The 19,418-nt window shown below is 43.6% G+C and overlaps 1 protein-coding gene across 6 annotated transcripts in view; it reads right to left on the bottom strand.

The window, feature by feature from the left end:
• PSD3 (pleckstrin and Sec7 domain containing 3) overlaps positions 1-19,418 on the bottom strand; it is a 405,289-nt gene that overhangs the window by 232,967 nt on the left and 152,904 nt on the right. For all 6 annotated transcript variants that reach the window (XM_045588820.1, XM_036457454.2, XM_045588822.1 and 3 more), the window contains 2 exons: positions 16,792-17,899; positions 13,091-13,486 (listed from right to left, as the gene is read on the bottom strand). In XM_045588820.1, the coding sequence (XP_045444776.1) occupies positions 13,091-13,486; positions 16,792-17,899 (1,504 nt within the window). The remainder of the gene's footprint in view (positions 1-13,090; positions 13,487-16,791; positions 17,900-19,418) is intronic.

Genomic DNA, 19,418 nt, shown 5'->3' on the forward strand with positions numbered 1-19,418 from the left:
GACAGAGAGCTACTGGAGGGTAACAGCGAGCTACTGGCTACAAGTGGGTGTGGAGAGCTACAGGAGGGGGCAGGGCAGCAAGCTATAAGGAGGGGAGGGAGGAGAGAGGCAGCAGGGACAGAGGGAGCTATAGGAGGGTGGGGCAATGGGTGGAGAGCTACTGGAGCGTGGCAGTGAGCTACTGGCACACGGATTCATGCACAGGGCTACTACCGTGTTTCCCCCGAAAATAAGACATCCTCCAAAAATAAGACCTATTTACAGGTTTCCTTCTGAGTGAAATATAAGGCATCCCCCCGAAAATAAGGCCTATCTCCAGACTCTTGATATTTCAATAAACAAGCCATTCAAAGACAATTTGTGCATGGAAATTAATGACTACATTGAAAATAGAATGGAGAGAAATCAGCGTGGAAACTTTGTGAAACCTAAACTGCAAGAAGTTGTGACTTGGGTGAAGAATTCATGGGAGAAATCACTGACAGTTGCATTGCAAATGCACTGCGAGCAGGCTACCTTGACAAGAAGTACTCATTTAAAGACAGTGCTATTGCTAAGCATGAGAGATTTGTTTAGCAATTGATTCTGAAAGAAATGGAGTCACAAGAAATTCACCAGGAATTGGATTGTTATGATGATGTTCCAGAAGATGATGACATGATTGTCATTGAATAAATGAGTAAATTCTTGATACTGTAGGATTCACAGTTTGTCTGGTTTATGTTGACAACTACCGTACTACCATACTGTATACAGGTAATAAATTTCCTTTATTTCCATTTAACAATAAATGTGTACCGTATTCTTCTTCATGGAAAAATAAGACATCCCCTGAAAATAAGACCTAGCGCATCTTTGGGAGCAAAAATTAATATAAGACACTGTCTTATTTTCGGGGAAACAGGGTAGTTTTAACATAATAGTAGCCAAGGTTATTAATGTTAATCTAGCTTTTATTAATGCAGGAGAAACTTTGCTAAATACTTCCCATGCATTGCACCTCAATTAATCCTCACACCACAGACCCCTCATATTAGCATCTCTACTTTACACGTGAAGAAACCAATCAAGAGGTAGCTTACCAGAGGTCAAACAGTAAGAAGTAGAGGTAAACTTAAACCAATGGGCCTACAATGCCGAGGTCCAGGCTCAAAACCACTATGCATTGTGCCTCTCACAAAATATGTTTCACATCCTTTTTTTCAAGCTCTCTCTTTGTCCTTTATTATTAAAGCTATGAAACAAAATATCCACTTAGAAAAGAGGTAAAAACTTTATATTGATGGGACACCTATGACAAATGATGTAAAATACTGGACATACACAGGAAGAGATCAACCAAAGAACTGGTATGCATATATACATAACCCATGGACACAGACAAACAGGATGTGAAGGCCTGGGGCTGGGGTGGGGACGGCTATATGAGGTCAATAGGAGGAAAAAGGGGACATAAGTAATACTTTCAACAATAAAGATTTTCAAAAATAAAATACTGGAAATATGAACTTAAAAATCTATAGACAAGGCAAAAAATACCAACTTAACCAATACATACCCACAAACACACCGGCTATAATCAGCTGATTGGCCTGTATGTTCAAGCACTGGGGTTCTCACAGGCTCTGGGGTGTTCACAAATCCTTTAACACTAAGCATCTCAAGAACGGACATAGCCGTAGCCAGTTTGCTCAGTGGTTACAGCATTGGCCTGGATCCCTAGCCCTGGTCAGGACGCCCACCAGGACGTGTGCAGGAGGCAACCAATCCAATCGATGTATCCTTCTCAAATTGATGTTTCTCTCTGTGAGTCTCTCCCCCTCCCTCCCACTCTCTCTAAAAAGCAAGAGAAACAGATATCCTCGGGTGAGGATGAACAAAGAAAGGGCTGGAGGTAATGTCAGTGCACTTGGCCAGAGCTCCTTTTTTACCATCGCTGAGGTTACACCCTGCACTTGTCTATCCCTGCGGAGCATGAGCACAGAGAGAGACCCTCCCAGAGATAAACTGTGCAGCTGCAATTCCCTCAACTCCAGAAAAAACACACCAACAGCAACAACCCCTGTGACTTTTTTCTTTAGATGACTGGCTAGCCTTTGAAGTTTCAAACCAAATGCCGAATTCTAAGACAAATCATGTTCTATCCCAACAACACAGTCCCTTGAGCAGCGGTACACAGAAACAAGAATGACGGCCTTGTGCCCTCGGCAGAATGGACCCCACTGAATGGCCAACTCAAATTGGTGACCTTCCAATGCCTGAATGAAGTTCCAGTTTCACAAAAGCTATCTCAAAGCGAACAGTCTGGGAGCACCAGGCTACGTCCCACCGCCAGTCTATGCTGGGAGACGTCTCATCTGGACTAATCATCAGAACCCCCTGACAAATACACCCTTTTCATTTCTGCCACCTAATCTAGGAGAAATAACCTCTAAGAACGATCATTCTCCTAAGTTTCCAAGACTTTCTTACAAAAACAAGAAAGTTTTTCATTTGAAATAAAGCAGCTTAACATAGAGGCGTTTAACAAGTGCAGGGTGTAACTACCATCGTATATATTAGCCAGAAGCCAGGACCAAACAAAGAAAACAAGCGGAATTCCCGTTACCTCCATCGGCAAACTGTCTGCCCATAATTCTGTCACAGATGCAAACGGCATTCTCCTGGTCCATCTGCTCAGCAAGCCTTCATCGTCTGCAAGGGCCCTTTGAATGGACTTCCCCAGCTGCTTCTGTGGTGCGTGTACACGGCTGCACACAGACTCCTCAGTGACATGCTCCCAGAATGCCACGATAGCCCTCGGGGGCTGAGGGGCACGAACTTGAAAAAGTTGAAGGACTTCCCCCTCTGCCCAGCCTCCCCTCCCAACAGGCAGCTTCCCTCCAAGAGCTCTGCTTCAAAAGTCCAGACCCAGTGAGGTCACACATGACCTCACAAACCTCCAGTTAACTCTTTGCAAGCCGGGCAGCAGGCTGACAACGGGGAGAAAGTTCCACCGGCTTAGTGTACAGGGAGCTGTTGCTGCTTCTGGGAAAAAGACAAGGTTGTCCAACACCATTTAAAAAAGCAAGTCAACTCTGCATTTCCTTTTGTGGCATGAAGGTTGTTGAAGTACTATTTTTAAGGACCACACATTCCTGGCCCTAGAGGAATGACTGAAATAGGCAACAAAATTGATCTAATTCGTTAATGATAGACAGTTCAGCTGTGTTAGATTCACACTTAATCTTTTCTGTGATTTGTTTTCCAACTTCCAGTTTTGTGCCTGCCTCTCTGCTATTGTTGATGTGAAAACAGTCATGTGTCCTGTCGTTCAAATCCTGGTGTCAGACAACCAGAAGTGGGCAACACTCCCAGCTGTCGCACCAGCAGCAACTGCCACAGCCCATCTGGGAGCTGGGAGCTGGGAGCTGGGCAATCTGATCCACAGGTCGGCCACCAGGCCTCACCAATGGATAGCAGAGTCCGCACCATGCCCTGACGGGGAAAGGAGCCAGTTTCACTTCATTTTCTTTCCCAGGCATTTTCTTTGGGCTCCTGCTGCTATTTTTGTTTGGGCTATGAGAATTATAAGGATCAGGAGATAAAATAACTAAAAATTACTGTATAGACAGCTGTAGATAAAAATCACACACTCTCAAAGAAAATGCAATATGCGCTTTCAACAATGTCTTGGTTCACCGGGAAAATGATAACTTACAGTCTAGCAATTTTATCCCTAAATATATACCTAGCCTAGAGAAACCCTCCCATGTGTGCACAAGATGCCACGAATGCCAGGCCATGCCATTTGAGATAACAAAAATACAAGACAGTCAAAATGTTCATCAACAGGAGAGTTATAGTGTATATTCATGTAAGGAATTCTAAACAGCAATTCAGAAATTGGGGTTTATGAATCAGTAAGAATGAGTTTGAAATACTGAGCAAAAACAAGCCAGTTACGAAAGGAAACAAGAAGATAGCATCCACGTGAAGTTCACAAGTGTATGAAAGAATGCTGTATATTGTTTGTGGATTCACACCTATAAACGCCCACTGGCAATAGTTGCCTTCAGGGAAAGGACGAGAGGAATGGAACCAGAGAGGCATCCACAGGAGTCTGCTATTCACCCCTGATGTTGTATTTCTGAAACTGGCCGGTAAGGCCACGGGTCTCTGTTGCTTTCTACGCGTCCGGTATGCCTGAAATGTGTCAGAAGCTATAAAGTGGCAACAGCGCCCTGGCTACCTTTCTGAGAACAGCTGCATGTGCTCAGTCCAGCAGATTAACAGAACGGGAGGCAGAGGTGCATTATCCCCTCAGCTCCCAACTTCAAACCCCACCCAAGCAGCTGTTACTCTCTCTGTCTCAGTTTGGTTCCATTGGGAAGTCATTCCGCCCAGCTCCCCTACAGCCATTTACAATGTCCACTCCTCCTTCAGAGCCCACTGCGGAAAGCACGCTAAGTGGCCCCAGCCCGGAGCCCTCCTGTCTGGCTCTCTGGATCCCGCACCAGAGTGATTTGTGAGGTCATCTGATCTGCCTCCTCCCTGGGAGACACCCAGTACCTAGCATAATGCAGCTGCTAATTAAGTTCTTCATTCAACAAGACTGAGTATATGTACTGGACCCTGTAATCGGGTCTCAGTCTCAAGACTAAAGACTTGAGTAGTTCACTGCCTCACAGGACAGGCCCATGCCTGACTAAGTATATAATATCATATAATGGATCTTAAAATAATCGTTAAAGGAATGCTGAGTGTGAATAATGACCTTTTATGATTGTTTCACAATAATAATTATTCAATGTCTCTTATTTTCACTATACTGAAGACAATATATTACCACTCTGGACTAGGAAATGTCAGCTTTCTAGTGTTGGGGAGCTGCTAAGTAGAGTAATTATAACCACAATAAAACTACCATTAAATATCCTCACCTTGAAGAAACCCAAGGCTCTTAGAATTATTTTTGCAGAAATACCACATCCTAAGTCAATCTGACCACAGTCCATTTATACCAGGTGAGTCTGAAAAGTTTTGAAGACAAGAGTTCAAGCAGTGCTATCACTGATAATAAGTTATTATCCTCTTCCCCAGATAAGAACATTGAGGGTTAGAGATTTAATTCACCAAAAGCTGAACCAAAGCAGTCTGACTTAAGAAACCACACTCCTCACTAGAAAAAATGATAGCGGTTCTTCGCAGAAAAATGGATCAAGACCTGTATTTGTAGAGTAGGAATAGAGACCCTATGATCACCAGACCAAAGATGACCTGAGAAACCATTCTGAGACTCACAGCCAGGGCCCCTCAGCTCGCTTGTATAGAAACCTCTCAGGAGATTTCTCCCTGCCACCAGCACAGAGGCCTGGGACAGGCCTGCTCGCCCGAAGGAAGAAATGTCAGCTTTGTATTCTGCATCTAAACAGTTCCCAGTGCTTCTCAAACTTTAAAGTGCTTCTAAGTCACCTGGGATTTTGTTAAAACACACATTTGAGAGAGTAGTCAGGGGTGAGGTCCCTTACACATTTCTAACAAACTCCAGGATGAGGGGTTGGTAACCTAGGCTAATATAAGATTCACCTGTTTAAAGCTATCACTGTACAGGTGACTCTCCGGTGATAAAGTTCAGGGAACCGGAATTTCAAAAAGCTCCCCACACAACTCTAATGTGCAGTCAAGTTCTAAAACTTTAGTACTTTAGATGTGGCCCACGGACCACTGTGCTTCTAGACTGGTGCTTCTCAAACTTCACTGTATTTAAACAGCCTGGGTATCTTCTTAAAAATGCAGATTCTAATTCAGTCGGTCAGGGTGGGGCCTGAGATTTTGCTCTCCTACAAGCTCCCAGGTCCAGGCTGCTGGGGATCAAAACGGTAATTAGAAAGATTGAAAATTTCAGATTAGTGTGTGTGGGCTTTCCTCTAATAATTCCAGGTTTGGAGACCAGCAGATATCTGGGCATCAAGGCTCAAGCACAGACATATGAAGTAGCATATGAGGTGTGGGGATTATGAAGTCAAACTATTTACCTAACATTAGTTTAGATGAAGTTTAATATTACTCCTCATTTGCATTCAGAGAAAGATTACATTCAACTTAACCTTGCACCATGGTCATTCCGGTACTGAATAGTAAGGCTCAATTAGGGGCTTGAGCCAACTTAATATTATAGAAAGCATATATGATCCATCGGGGAAAAAGAAAAGCAAGATTAAAACACAGGAAATGTACCCATTTGGGGTTTTAATAAACTAATATTCCTATGTAAAATGCCTTAAAAAACTATTTATTTAGAGAAGGTCTTCTTTTTTCTCCCTCAAACCATACTCAATGGACAACTTTCTCATCCAGTGTTGCAAATCTTGTGTTAAGTGACCTCTGCTGAGAGGAAATGTTATTGCTTTCTTTGAAAATTAAATAATACACTGATATATGAATAAAATGATTGCTGTATCACCAGTTCAAATATTAACTGCCAGCCCCGTTTTTATGTAAAGCTACGATTCTCCTTGTAATAGCACATAGCGCCAATGTCCTTTACCACTTAAGGTCTTTTAGTAGATTCCTTAATAAAAGATCATCCACTGAACCAGCACTCACAGGCCCCTTCACACCAACACCCACCAATATCCTGGGCATTACTATGTTTGTTTTAAGGCTTAAACTATAGAAGTTTGTGGAAAACCCTATTTCCAATTCAGGAACATTTCCTGATGTCATCCCCAGTTTATAGGAGAGCCACCCAACAAACAGAAAGAACCAAAACCACCAGAGCCAGGACCAGGCCTGCCTGAGAGGAACCAGAAAGCAAAGACCGGAGCACTTAGTTTCCACACTGTTCTCCATGACAACCAAGCCACGGTCAGAGAAGGGAGGCAAGCGCAGAAGAGCTGCCAGGAAACTCACCAGAGAGAGCACATCTTCTCCAGAGGAAACGGGAGAGATGCAACAGACCACTCCTACCTCTCCAGGAGCTCACTGGTACCCACAGCTGCAAGCGTCACCTCTAAGTGGACTCCCAGTCTCTCCAGATGAGCTGCAAGCTCACACTCTCACTCGCATTTGCAAGTGAAGGACTCTCTGCTTTCCTCAAATTTAACTGTTCTAACTGCCCCACTCCAGGGTGCTCTCCTGCAAACTCTGCTGTTCTCACGGACTCCTGAGCTCCTTACTGGATCCAGGCTTGAAATCTCACAATCCTTTTGACTCAGTTTGCATGTCCTGTGTTCAAACATCCACCAAATCCTTCTGGTTTTTCATCTTTACCAGGCTTTTCCTTATGTTTTTTATATTCCTGTTGTTCAGACTATGGTGAAACTTATGAATATCAACAAACCAGAACTTAGCAAATTCTTACAACAAAACTGTAGATTGGATGGTAGCTTATCTCCACTTTTCCAAAAGAAATTAGAGATTCCTTGAAATGAAGCAACTTATCTCAAACCAGGCAGCCAGTAAAGAGGACGACTTGACCTCCTGTTATTTGTATTTATGCTGCCTTCTTGCAACGCACTGTACTCTTATGGTAAAAAGTGATATTTCAGGAAATCCAGATTGGCTTGGAATTTGCTGGTAGCTCAGAGGGTGCTACAAGTCTTGAATACATAGTGGAGTGGCAAGATGATTGCTCTCAGGTGCTACTGTTGTTGGTATTATTATTCATTTTCACTTATTTCTCTCCTACTATGTACCAGGCCTTGTTAAGCTACTTGATCTTCTTTTCTTGATTTTTCCCCCCCACATGATTATAATCTCATCTTTTTCATCCTTCAATACCAGATAGGTTACACTAGGAAAGGATTGTAATTTACTCAAGATCACACACCTAATAAGTAACTGAGGCAGCACTGGAACCTGGATGACTGGCTCTGAAACCTAGTAGAGCACCCACCCTGTTACTGAGCAAGAAATCCTTTATGGTTAAACAAACCAAAACATCACCATTACAACTGCTTCGGGAAGCAAGAAAGAGAAAAATGAGAACCTATTTTCTACAGAACAAATGTGAAAGAATGAAACTGAAAAGACCGGAGAGCCACAGCCACCAATGCTGAATCCTGCGGGAGAGAGCCTCCTGCTCTGAATGAGAGGAGCCGGAGCTGGGAGCCGGGAGCTCCGTGATCAGCCAGCTCTCCAAAGGCAGTTTTACAAGATCAAAATCTGTTCCTCTGCCACCCGCTTCTTAACTAGACCACGTGATGTTAGTATTTACAAAATGCCTGCAGGTTTTAAATTGGGGATGTAAAAATTATAGAAATCATACATCAACAAATGTCTGTATTCATCTTGTCTCATGTGACTTTTTTCCCAGGCAGAAAGACACTAACGAGAGAGACTAGCTGAGGAAGAAAGAGGATCCTTCTAAATGCCAGCATTCCACTTGAGAAGGGGGAAAAACAAGAGGAAGGCGCCAAACCACAACTATCAAATTCAGAGTGGACCAAATTCAGAGCGGAGCGCTCTCCTCAGGCATATCAGTGGCACACAGATGTAATCCACCTCCTCTGCTGCACTGGTCTCCTGAGCATTCGGTATCCTCAGCCATATCCGAGAGAAAAGCTGGGAGGCTGAGACGTAAAATGTATCTATGACACTAAAAAGGTCAGTTTAAAAGGAGGTTTTATATATCTCAGAGAACCAAAAGAGAAGCTTCTGCCAGAGCACTTTATTTGCTACCTCTCTTTTCCTGTCTGTCCGAACCTAAGCTCCACAGTCATGGGCAATATTCCGCTGTCACAATGACAACATCTGTGCCTGACAGCCTCCGGGTCAGAACTTACTGATTGAAGTTGCAGTCATCAGCTGGTGGGCCGACGAGAGAGGAGCACCCAGACACAAAGGAACCCACTGGAACATGTATTACTGTAAGTCTTTAATTATCCTTTCTAATTTTGGAGCCATGTGACTGGACTTCACACAGCACCGCTGACCCACCAGCCTGAGTGCTCTGTAGCTGGACCACAAAGGGAGGGGATGCGACTCTCCGCTCCTTCATTAAAATATTGTGTTACATTCACAGGGCGAGCTACTTCCTGGTGGACATGTGGTTCTCTGGCTCACACTCGGTGCTCAGAGCACCTGAGAGAATTTAATTCTTCCTGTCTAGATTTACTCCAGGATCTTAAAAGACGTTTTCACTTTATGAAGAGTGAACTTGGTGGTATCACAAAGTTATATAATCCTTTAAAAGACAGTGAGCACACGGACTCTTTAAACATTTCTGATATGAGAATATTGCAGATTTGAATATTTCCTTCTGTGACTTGAGTGGAGAGAGTAATCAGGAAGAACATCCCCCTCTAGCTTTTAGCCAGCAAAGCAAGGCCACTCCCAGACTGGAAGGTACTTCCTGAGGGGGAACTAGATGTGCTCAACATCCTTATCACCTTTCCAAACACTCTACCTTTCTTTAAAGCAGCAGCAATGGAGAACAGTGTCTCCTGAGTTCAAGGGAAATCAAATACTACCACTGAAATCATTTTCAGCGATTAACGGCACTTACTGAAACAGAACAGGGTTAAAAAAATAAATACATAAGCAATGCCAAACAAATGTCTTTTCAAGTCCTGGGTATGCCCCTTACTATCTATATGTCTTTGAGCAAGTTGCTCAACTGTTCTGTGCCTCAGTTTCCTGTCTGGAAAATGAAGACATTAATAGTTCCTTTCTCCCAGCTTATAATGAGAATTAAGCACCATGTATTTACTAAATTAGGGGTGTCGAACTCAATCAGAGAAGGGGCCAAAATCTAAAATCCAGCCTAAATCTCGGGCCGAATGGTTTACTGAATAGTCATAAACTGTCATTGTGATGGAAACGCAGTGGAGTGCAGTGATGACAGCGTGGTGCGGGCCACATTGCAAGGCCTGGCGGGAAGGATTTGGCCCGCGGGCCTTGTGTTTGACACATGTGTACTAAATAAATAAAACCTATGGGATGCATATGATATAAAACTGTGTTTAGAGACTTACCTAAAGTATTTTATAATATTTTCTATGGCTGTCAACTAACATTAAAATCAATACCTCAACAGGGATGGGCTTAATTTTCTTGGATCATGTCAAGCTGGAATGACAGAAGCATCACAGAAGGGAGATGGGTATCATCCCCTTTCCTGTTCTCCTTCTTCAGAGTTTACTTTATCCTATTCAGTCAGGTCTCCTCCCCCACCCAGCCCTGCCCAGTCCAGGGCCAAGAAAACAGGAGGGGCTGGCGAATAGATATGGAATGCTAGGCATGTGTCCTTGTTTTGTTTATTATTTTTCTTGGGTAGATGTCACGTTTATTGATACACAGTTAAAATCTGTTTTCCTTGAATCCTATCCCTGTAGCTCTGAGTCTTGGCTGAGGGAAGTCAGTCCTGTTCACTACTGTACAGTCAGCATTTTAGTCCAGATTCCCTTCGTAGGTTCAATACCTCCGTGTCTGCCTCCTTACCTCTGCAGAAGAATGCTTCAATGCAGAAGACATTTTTAAAAGCCGGCTCATTGATTGCTTTAAAATTTATGGAGACATGTTTATTAACGATTTGGTAAATGTTTTCTCCAACTGAAACACACCACCAACAACAAAAAGCGGCTCTGTAATCACCAGCTCAGACTTTTGGCTCTATAAACATAAAGCACTGAGAGAAATTAGATCAAATGAAAGGATAAAGATGAGACCAGGCAGCTAAAATAGTGAATATCCCTGGTCTAGGAGGCAGGCCATTTGAATTCTGGTACAGAATCTATCACCAGGTAAATCCATCCCACCAAACTGGTCCTCAGATTCTTGGCTGTAAAACAAGGCTATCTAAGGCCCCACTTCAAAAGCTGGAAAATGTCATAATCCTTCTACCTACATTACAATTCTTCTGGTGCAGCAACTTCTCCAAGGCACCAAGAGGCAGAGAGGGTTAAAAAAAAACAACTACATGCAAGTTATCACAGTTTCTTTAAAATTCTTAAATCATTGAGACTGCCCTATCTTTTTGAACCCTGAATACAGATATATACATGAGGAAAGGTGCCCAGAGCTGGGTGAGAAGTTCGGCTGACCCTCTCTAAGATGCTTCTCATTCAGTCTTATCGTTGGGCAAGATCTCATGGTCCAACAATGCGCGTGACGCAGCTGAAACCTTACCTCGAGGAGGCTGAAGTACACCACTGTCTCAACCTGAGGTGCTAAAATACTCTAACCTACCCCCACACCTCCTTAACCAACTCTGCCCTGCTAATGATGGCACTTAAGCTGGCCCCAAGGATGATGGCTTCCTAATCCAAGAGAGCAGACCACACTTTAGATACACTTTTCACCCCAGTCCTTCCTGTTCTGCCTCTGAGATTTTTATTTACTTACCCTCCCTGTGGCTTCTGTAAGAAAGTCTACTGGCTTAAGACACTCAGCTCCCCAACCTATCTGGGTCTGTAAGAAAAGTAACTTTCACTTGTCCCAGAGAGTGGGATTGGAATTTCAATGAAAATTTCTGCATCGCCTGTGCTATATAGCGTTGTATCACAATTGTCAGTAGCACCTTCCACTCAGGGATGCCCCATCTCAGAGATACAGGAAGTCTAAATGTGGGCTTATCAGCATCCAGTTGAGTCACACATTTACTCAAATTCTTGTTTTATATCAGGTACTCTGCTGGGTACTTTATTTTTACAATATTTTTTATTAATTTTTATAGATAGATAGATAGATAGATAGATAGGGAGAATAAGAGAGAGAGAAACATTGCTGTGAGAGAAACATCAATCAGTTGCCTCCTGCACGCCTCCCTCCCCCACTGAGAACTGAGCCTGTAACCCGGGCATGTGCCCTGACCAGGAATCAAAATGGCCATCTTTTGGAGCACGGGATAACACTCAACCAACTGAGCCACACCAACCGGGGCTCTGCTGAGTATTTGAATCTCAATTAGCTCTTTAAATTTCACAGTCACACAGAGCACTGGGGATCAATAACCCTATTTTGCAAATACATAAAGCAGGTGTCAGAGAGAAGTGGCTTGCCCAAGTAATTCAGACCAACATTTTCTGCTTTTGAAACCTGTGTTCTTTTCATTATCTCACTGTGACCCAAAAAGACAACCAACATCTGTGGTCCATTTCACATGGAAACGCACAGCTACATGTTATAATGTCCCAGTCTTGAATGTGCTCATCCAACAAACTATAAACCATAAACAAACTGGTGATAGAAAATGTTTAATATAAGATGAATCGCTCATAAAAAGAAGTTCCTTGAAAAACTGTACTATGAATACTGACATTTAATAAAAGCACTGAGCTTTAAAACAATTTATCCCTATTTAACCTCTCTGCCACTTCCACCAACACACACTAACACACTTGAATTTAGGAAAACTATGTCCAAACTAAGTCCATAAAATCTTTGGGAAGTTTAGCATGCTCTGCCCACCAATGGAGATGATAAAGAACAAGTAAACAGCCTGAGGATGATGAGCAAGAGGAAATGAAGTGCTAGGTAACCCTTAAATAAGGATCACTAAATGACAGGTATGGCACACAGAACCCACATAATATCATCTTATCCCCCAGGTAGGCAAATCTTAACATAGAGAGAGTATGTATAGTCTTGACCGAAGTATCAGCTCTCTCCAGAACCCACACAATCAGATCCTTGCCCTGCCGGCCCAGCAATAAAGACCTTCCAGAGCAAAGGGCTGCAAGAGACTTTGGTGACCATCTAATCCACACCTTCAGCTTTCCATTAAGGAATCTCTGGCTGAATCAAACAACCTGCCCAACTCATCAATCGATGTCAGTGTCAGAATGAGAGCCGAGACCTATCCGTGTCCTTTACCAGCACCAGGCTCTGCCTCTAAAGCTGTGTCATCAGAGCTAACATCTACTCCTCCTGCTCAGGGGTGTGGCCGCTGTGTACACGGTTATCCAATAAATGAGGGACCGCAGCTTGCCCATTTGGCAAACCACTAAGGGGTGCTCTACCTGCCCCTCACACCCAAATTATGTCTTACTCACATCATTCATTTATAACCACAGACCAAATGCTTTTCAAATATATCCCACTCTGATTTCCCAAAGAGAAAACGATACAAAAACCACCAGCATGAAAACAGAGATGGGACTAGTACCTTCCCCAGAAGGCAATCTCCGGGGCGCCCTTCGTGTAGATGGATTCCCCAGCGCCGCTGAGCCCGTTGGTGATCTCGCTGGAAGGGCCCATCACGATCCTGCCGTCTGCGGAGACGCTCAGGATGTCTTGCTGTCCCCCCACCGACGTCCTCTCCAGGAACTGGCCGCCTTCCTTAATGCGCTGCTGTATCATGGGGGTGAGGGGCATCTCGAAGCTGAAGTAGCTATCGGGCTCCGAGTATAATGTCTCCAGGGACTCAGCACTGTAATATAAGGAAGTGTTGTCCAAGATGGTTTCAAACTGGGAACTGTACACATCCGTGGAGTCCTCCGTGTACCCGGGCCCAAGGATGTCATCCTCTCCTCCCGCAAAGTGCTCCTCGTGGTCAAGAAGCCTGCAGAGAAACGAGAACGAAGAATTTCCATATCAGGTGAACTTTTCTGTTTTGATTTTTGCCTCCTTCAACCATATAAAAAAATAACATTTTGTAGAGCTAACACTTGTATTCACTGGGCTTATGTCTGAATATATATAGGAAAGAAGATACCATAGAAACAAGTTCAGGTTGAAAAACACAGCCTGCATGTGCTACACTACCCTCAAAATAATTTAACATAGGTTCAAACTAGTTTCCTAGTATGTGAACACATTCATCCAATGAATACTTCAATGAAGTATTTCCATTTTAGCCAACTAAACTCCACATATTCAAATAATTAACAGCTACTGTCATGCTTAATTTTAACAGAAGCAAGTAAATATGTTGTGTACACTTAATGGAGTAAAAATACACTAAGCTTTCATCAGTCTATTAATAGTTTCTGATTTAAAGGCCAAGCACCCACAAGCAGATGACTACATTAGAATCCGAGGGCTGCCCCCTGCTGACAACAAGACAGCACTGCAGAAAGATTCCAAGTCCAAAATTAGACAGTGAATGACCTTAAAAAAAAAAAGCCCACAGACATGTTCACCACAAGGCTAACCAAAACAGTGAAAACCTAGAAAAAACTTGTAAGTTAATATACAGGGGTGTGGGGCATTAATTAATATGTATCAGGTTCTTCAAATATTAAAAATGAACATTAGGATAACTAGGTAAAAAACTCAGTTAAGCACATGAGGTCAAGAATTAGAAAAACCTGGAGCTGGATTCTGGGTGTGCTGAGTGCTAGCTATGTCACCTAGCAACTTAACTTACCCTCTCTGAGCCTCAGATTCCTATAAGTAGAAACAAAATAAAAATAGGAATAAAAATACCTCTTAAGTAATCTACATTCCTCCTAGATATTGCCAGGATTCACCTTCAACAATTGTCTTGGCTGCTTTTAAATGGCTAAAGGCCTACCACGTACCAAGAAGGTTTCTGTCTCTCAAGGCTTCTCACTGTACTTGGAATAAATTAAAAGTTCCCATGATAAAGCTCCTGATTCCTACTGCTCTCCCCAGCTCCTTATGCTCCAGCCGCACTGGTGGAGTGTCGTCTTCAAACTTGTCATAAGGCCCTTGCTTCACACAACTCCAGGCAATCCAGCAGCCTTCTCTGCCCTGTGGGCCCCTCTCCCTGGACTCTTCTCCCTCCATTCTCTGCCTGGCTAACTCTCAGTCATTCCTCGAGGCTCAGCCTAATGGTCATCTCCAAAGAAGGGCCTTGCTCAAGGGCCTTGCTCACCTCCAAAGGAGGGCCTTGCTCAAGTCACCAAATGAATTAGCCTCTCCTGTATCCAAATGATTCTCTCTAGTGTGTTTCCCTCCTTTACAGAACCTAGCACCATTTGTGGTTCTACAATTATTAATGTGTTTATGTGGTCAATGTTTATCTTCAGCAGAAAACTACATGAGGGCAGTGACCATGGGCTGTGTCTATTTTTTGTTTTGGTATTTTTTTTTGCTCATCCTCACCGGAGGATGTTTTTCCATTGATTTTTAGAGAGAGTGGAAAAGAGAGGGAGAGACACAGAGAGAGAAACCTCAATGTAAGAGAGACATATCGATTGGTTGTCTCTGCATGCACTCTCCGAGCAGGGCCAAGGATTAAGCCTACAACCAAGATATGTGCCCTTGATTGGAATCAAACCCAGGATCCTTCAGTCCATAAGCAACTCTCTATTTATTGAGCCAAACCAGACAGGGTGGCGGTGTCTATTTTAAACATTCCTTTATGCCCAGCATCTAGCATTGTCAAGGACATGGAAGACAATCAAAAAAATATTTGTGGGAGAAAAGGAAGGAGGAAAGGAAAAAAAAAAATAATCTGCACAACAGCAAAAGTACATATCCCATGGAAATGTAATTGCTGAGTCATGTGCCACCTATCAAGGCTGCTTCTGAGGGAAGTCTGGATATTTTATGTGTTGAGGGGGTGGGACAGGGGGAGTGGAGAGGAGGAGCCCTGATAGCCATTTCAAAGGAGCCTCACTCTCCTTGTACTTATAATTAATTACAGAGGAAGACATTTTCCTATCCTAACCAACCAAAAAAAGTCCTTCAGCTTTGACACTGATGCTCTCCCATAAGAACAACAAAATGTGGCATCATGAAGACAGGGCAGAAAAGGTGGTGCAAATCTGAAATGGTGCCTCAGGTGACTGCTGAAAGGAGCTCTATATGGCCAGACAACGCACACAGGAAATGGAGAAAGACGAGGCATGTCTCCCATGGACCCAGGCTCTAAGCTGGTGTGGATGTGATGTCAGAAATGAATGGAAAGATCAGGAAATACCATATGATACTGAGTTTACTTAATAGGGACATAATCAAAACATGCTCTTCCTGTGAGAAGGGATTCTCATGTGAATGCCACAGAACAACTGAATTATACAGTCGTATTTCTGGCCTCCTGACTTCCTGACCTCCTCTCTAAACCTCAAACACTGAGCCAACCCCTCACTCAGAACCTCTGTGTTCATATATGTGTGTAGGCTGAATGCAGGCACTGGTGTTGCACCCAGAAAATATGCCTCAGTTAGGATACAATGACTACAGGATATGTCAAAAAGAGTCCAAATCCTTTTTTAATACTAAAGACTAGAGTCCCAGTGCATGGATTCATGCACTGGTGGGGTCCCCTGGCCTGGCCTGGCCTACGCCCTCTTGTAATCTGAGACCACTCGGGGGATGTTGGACTTCCAGTTTCCATCTGATCCCTGCAGGCCAGACTGAGGGACCCCATCAGTACATGAATCTGTGCACCAGACTGTACTATGCATATAAGATCTTTGGTTAATCTCTTCCCACCCTCCCTTCTTCCCCCTTCTCTCTGAGATTCATCAGTCTGCCCCATGTTTCCATGCCTGTGCACTGAGCGTCTGCCCCCTGGTGGTCAGTGTACATCATAGTTACTGGTAGAACAGTCACTTACACTTTTACATATATAGATAATTGTGGGGTGTTGTAGTTACCCTGATGTTGTGAAACTTGAAGCCTGTCAAATATAACAAAATGTCAGAAGTGGATTCACATAGTTTAGCATTCACAGTCTCTCCATCATTCTGCTTTTTCTGGTTTATGCCTAATGGACAACTTGATAACAAGATCACCTGAATATCTAGAAGGAACCTAGCTTACAGTAACTTCTCTTCTGTTGTTTGATAAAAAGGACCCAGAAAATTATGAGCTGAGTTCTCAAAGCCAAGCAATGATAAGTCTCACCAACTATAGGTATCAGGCAGCACAGACGGTAGGACTATGGGAACTCACCTGTCTTTGTCTCTCTCCAGTTCAGGCTTCTCCTCAAGATGGTCTTTGTTTTCCTTCAGGAAGACTTCATCCTCTCCACTCTCAATAAGAGGTGCGGAGGGAAATGTCCCCGAGCTGGTGGCAGGCCTCTCTGAGGCACCTCTCCAGGTGTCGCCCCCAGCACGCTCAGTGAGACCAACGGAATTACACAAACCAGCAGAAGAGATGAGGTGGCTTGGCACTTTGGAAAACCCCTTATTTTCGGGAGAGGTAGTCCTTTCCAAGGATGTCACAAAATCCGCAGGCTGCCGGGTCTCTCTTTTCTTCCCTCCTGTCCACAATATTTCCACCTCTTCAAATTCCACGTGTTTGACCCGGCCAGGCCGTCCCGTGGAGCTGCCTCGATCACATCCCCCTGCGTGCTCTCTCTGCAGGTCAGACCTCCCCTCTCTCAGGAAGCCAGTGCTGCCCGCAGAGCTGTGGGCTGCTGCTGGGCCCCTCAGGGAGGACCCAGGACAAGCTGGCTCCTGCTCTCGGAGACCCCCTTTCCTCCCATTGGCAGTTACCCGGGAAAGCTCCCCCTGAGCTTCTCCACTTAACAGCGCCGTCAGGTCCTCCTGGGCGCGCAAAAGAACACCTTCGGCTGTCGTCACTTCCACTGAAAGAGGTATATCTGGTGGTTTTTCCTGGCCGGCAGGGAACAGGTTGTTGGCTGTCTGTGTTTGATGACCGGCAGCGTCCAGCTCTTTGTCCACCTGCTGAACCGAGAGACTAGAAACGGCATCTTTGTCCAGTACCTTTGTAGCCTGTAACGTTCCAGAAGCTATCCTGGCTTCTGTAGCTTTCAGAGCTGAGATCAAAGAGTCTATGGGTTGTAAACTTTGTTCCTTGAGGTGACTTTGAGAGGAGGGCTCCGCAACAGCTTTTGGTCCTTCTGTAATACTGTTGGGCCCAGGGTGGTGGCCGGCATGAGGCTGGACCCCCGGCTGCCCCTGCGGGCAGCATGGCAGAGACTCTGCATCAAACTCGAGAGAAGTTCTTAGGCCTTCTCCACCGTCCTCCATGGCCCCATATTCTGGAAACTCATTGGTGACGTTCGGTGGGAGTAACGTGCTTCCTCCATGATCACCTATGAAGAGAGCAGAATGGGCATGTGACTGGCTTTGAACAACAGGTTCAATGTGTGTGAATAAATATCCACACCTATCAGGCACATAGTGATCTTTGATTCTTTCACTGTCTCCTTCCCCCTTAACACCTCTCGTAACCTTGCCAGTGGTCGCTGCCACTTACCACACAGGTTTTGGCAGAGAAGGAGACAATCTAATGACACGGGCCATACCTAAACCTACCTGGGATGAAATCCCACACATGCAGCTCAGTTGCTGCATGTGCAAAAAGAGATTAAAACAAGGATACGGATCAGTTTCCAAATACTGCTCATGAAACACCAACTAAAATATTTATATTGGACATAGCAACAATAGCCTTATGATCCAGCCAACAATATTTGTGCGGCACAAGCTCCGAGATAGAGCCTCAGAAAAAAAAAGATGTGAGCTATTTAAAGTCAGTAAATATTTTGTGAGCAGGAAGCCTCCCTGTTTGATTTGTGGGGGGTGGGGAAGGGAATGCTTTCAGAACATCCCTGAGAAATAGGAGTGAAGTCAAAATTGAATAGGAAACTTGATATGTGGAGAAAAATTTCCAGAATCCCAAATGCATAAAATTTAAATGGTATCTTATGCAGAATCCCAATATATGAAGCAGTGAAAACAATAATTGTTATGTATTTAAAATATTAGATCAAATTTACATTTTCTTATTCAAATGGCAGTCAGTGAGAACAAGGAAGATATTCTCATGAACAAAAAATTCAATTGGGGGTGGGGGAGTTATGAATAACAGTTACAGTCATATCAGCCCCAGTTTCCAGTTTCTTCTGAACTTCATTTTGGCTTCTTTATATCAAGAAAACCCTCATCTATACTAGATGTGTATATACTTACATTGACAAAGTTTTGAAAGAGGACATCTACTGTTTTGTGTTTTTTAAATGTATTTTTACTGATTTCAGAGAGAAAAGGAGAGTGATAGAGAGTTAGAAACATCAATGATGAGAGCGAATCATTGATCAATTGCCTCTTGCACGCTCCACACTGGGGATCAAGCCCGCAACTCAGTCAAACGCCCTGATTGGGAATCGAACCGAGACCTCCTACTTCATGGGTCAGTGCTCAATCACTGAGCAACGCCTGTCAGGCACTGTTGTTGTTTTTTTAAAGCACTGATAACTGCACGTGTCCTATCGAATGAAGTATTTGACAAATGTCTGGTACTACACATTGAAATAACATGAAAGACTTGATTCCAAGACATGCACAAAATGAGGTAACTTGAAAACATGAATTAATATGTTATTCAGCTGCTATTCAAATTATGCAAAATTTTACGATCAGTAATACATCTAAGTGTGCAAACTGTTTCATATTCCATGTTTTAAATAATTTGAAATATATTTTTAAAATTTAATTTGCATCAAACGTTGATGGAATCCAAGAAACACTGCTCTGTGATGGCAGGATTTAAAATACCTTCATGAAGCAAAACTAAGACGATGCAACTGCTGCAATGTGAAGAGGAAGCGA

Source organism: Pipistrellus kuhlii, unplaced genomic scaffold (genome assembly GCF_014108245.1).
Source record: "Pipistrellus kuhlii isolate mPipKuh1 unplaced genomic scaffold, mPipKuh1.p scaffold_m20_p_3, whole genome shotgun sequence".
Taxonomy (NCBI): domain Eukaryota; kingdom Metazoa; phylum Chordata; class Mammalia; order Chiroptera; family Vespertilionidae; genus Pipistrellus; species Pipistrellus kuhlii.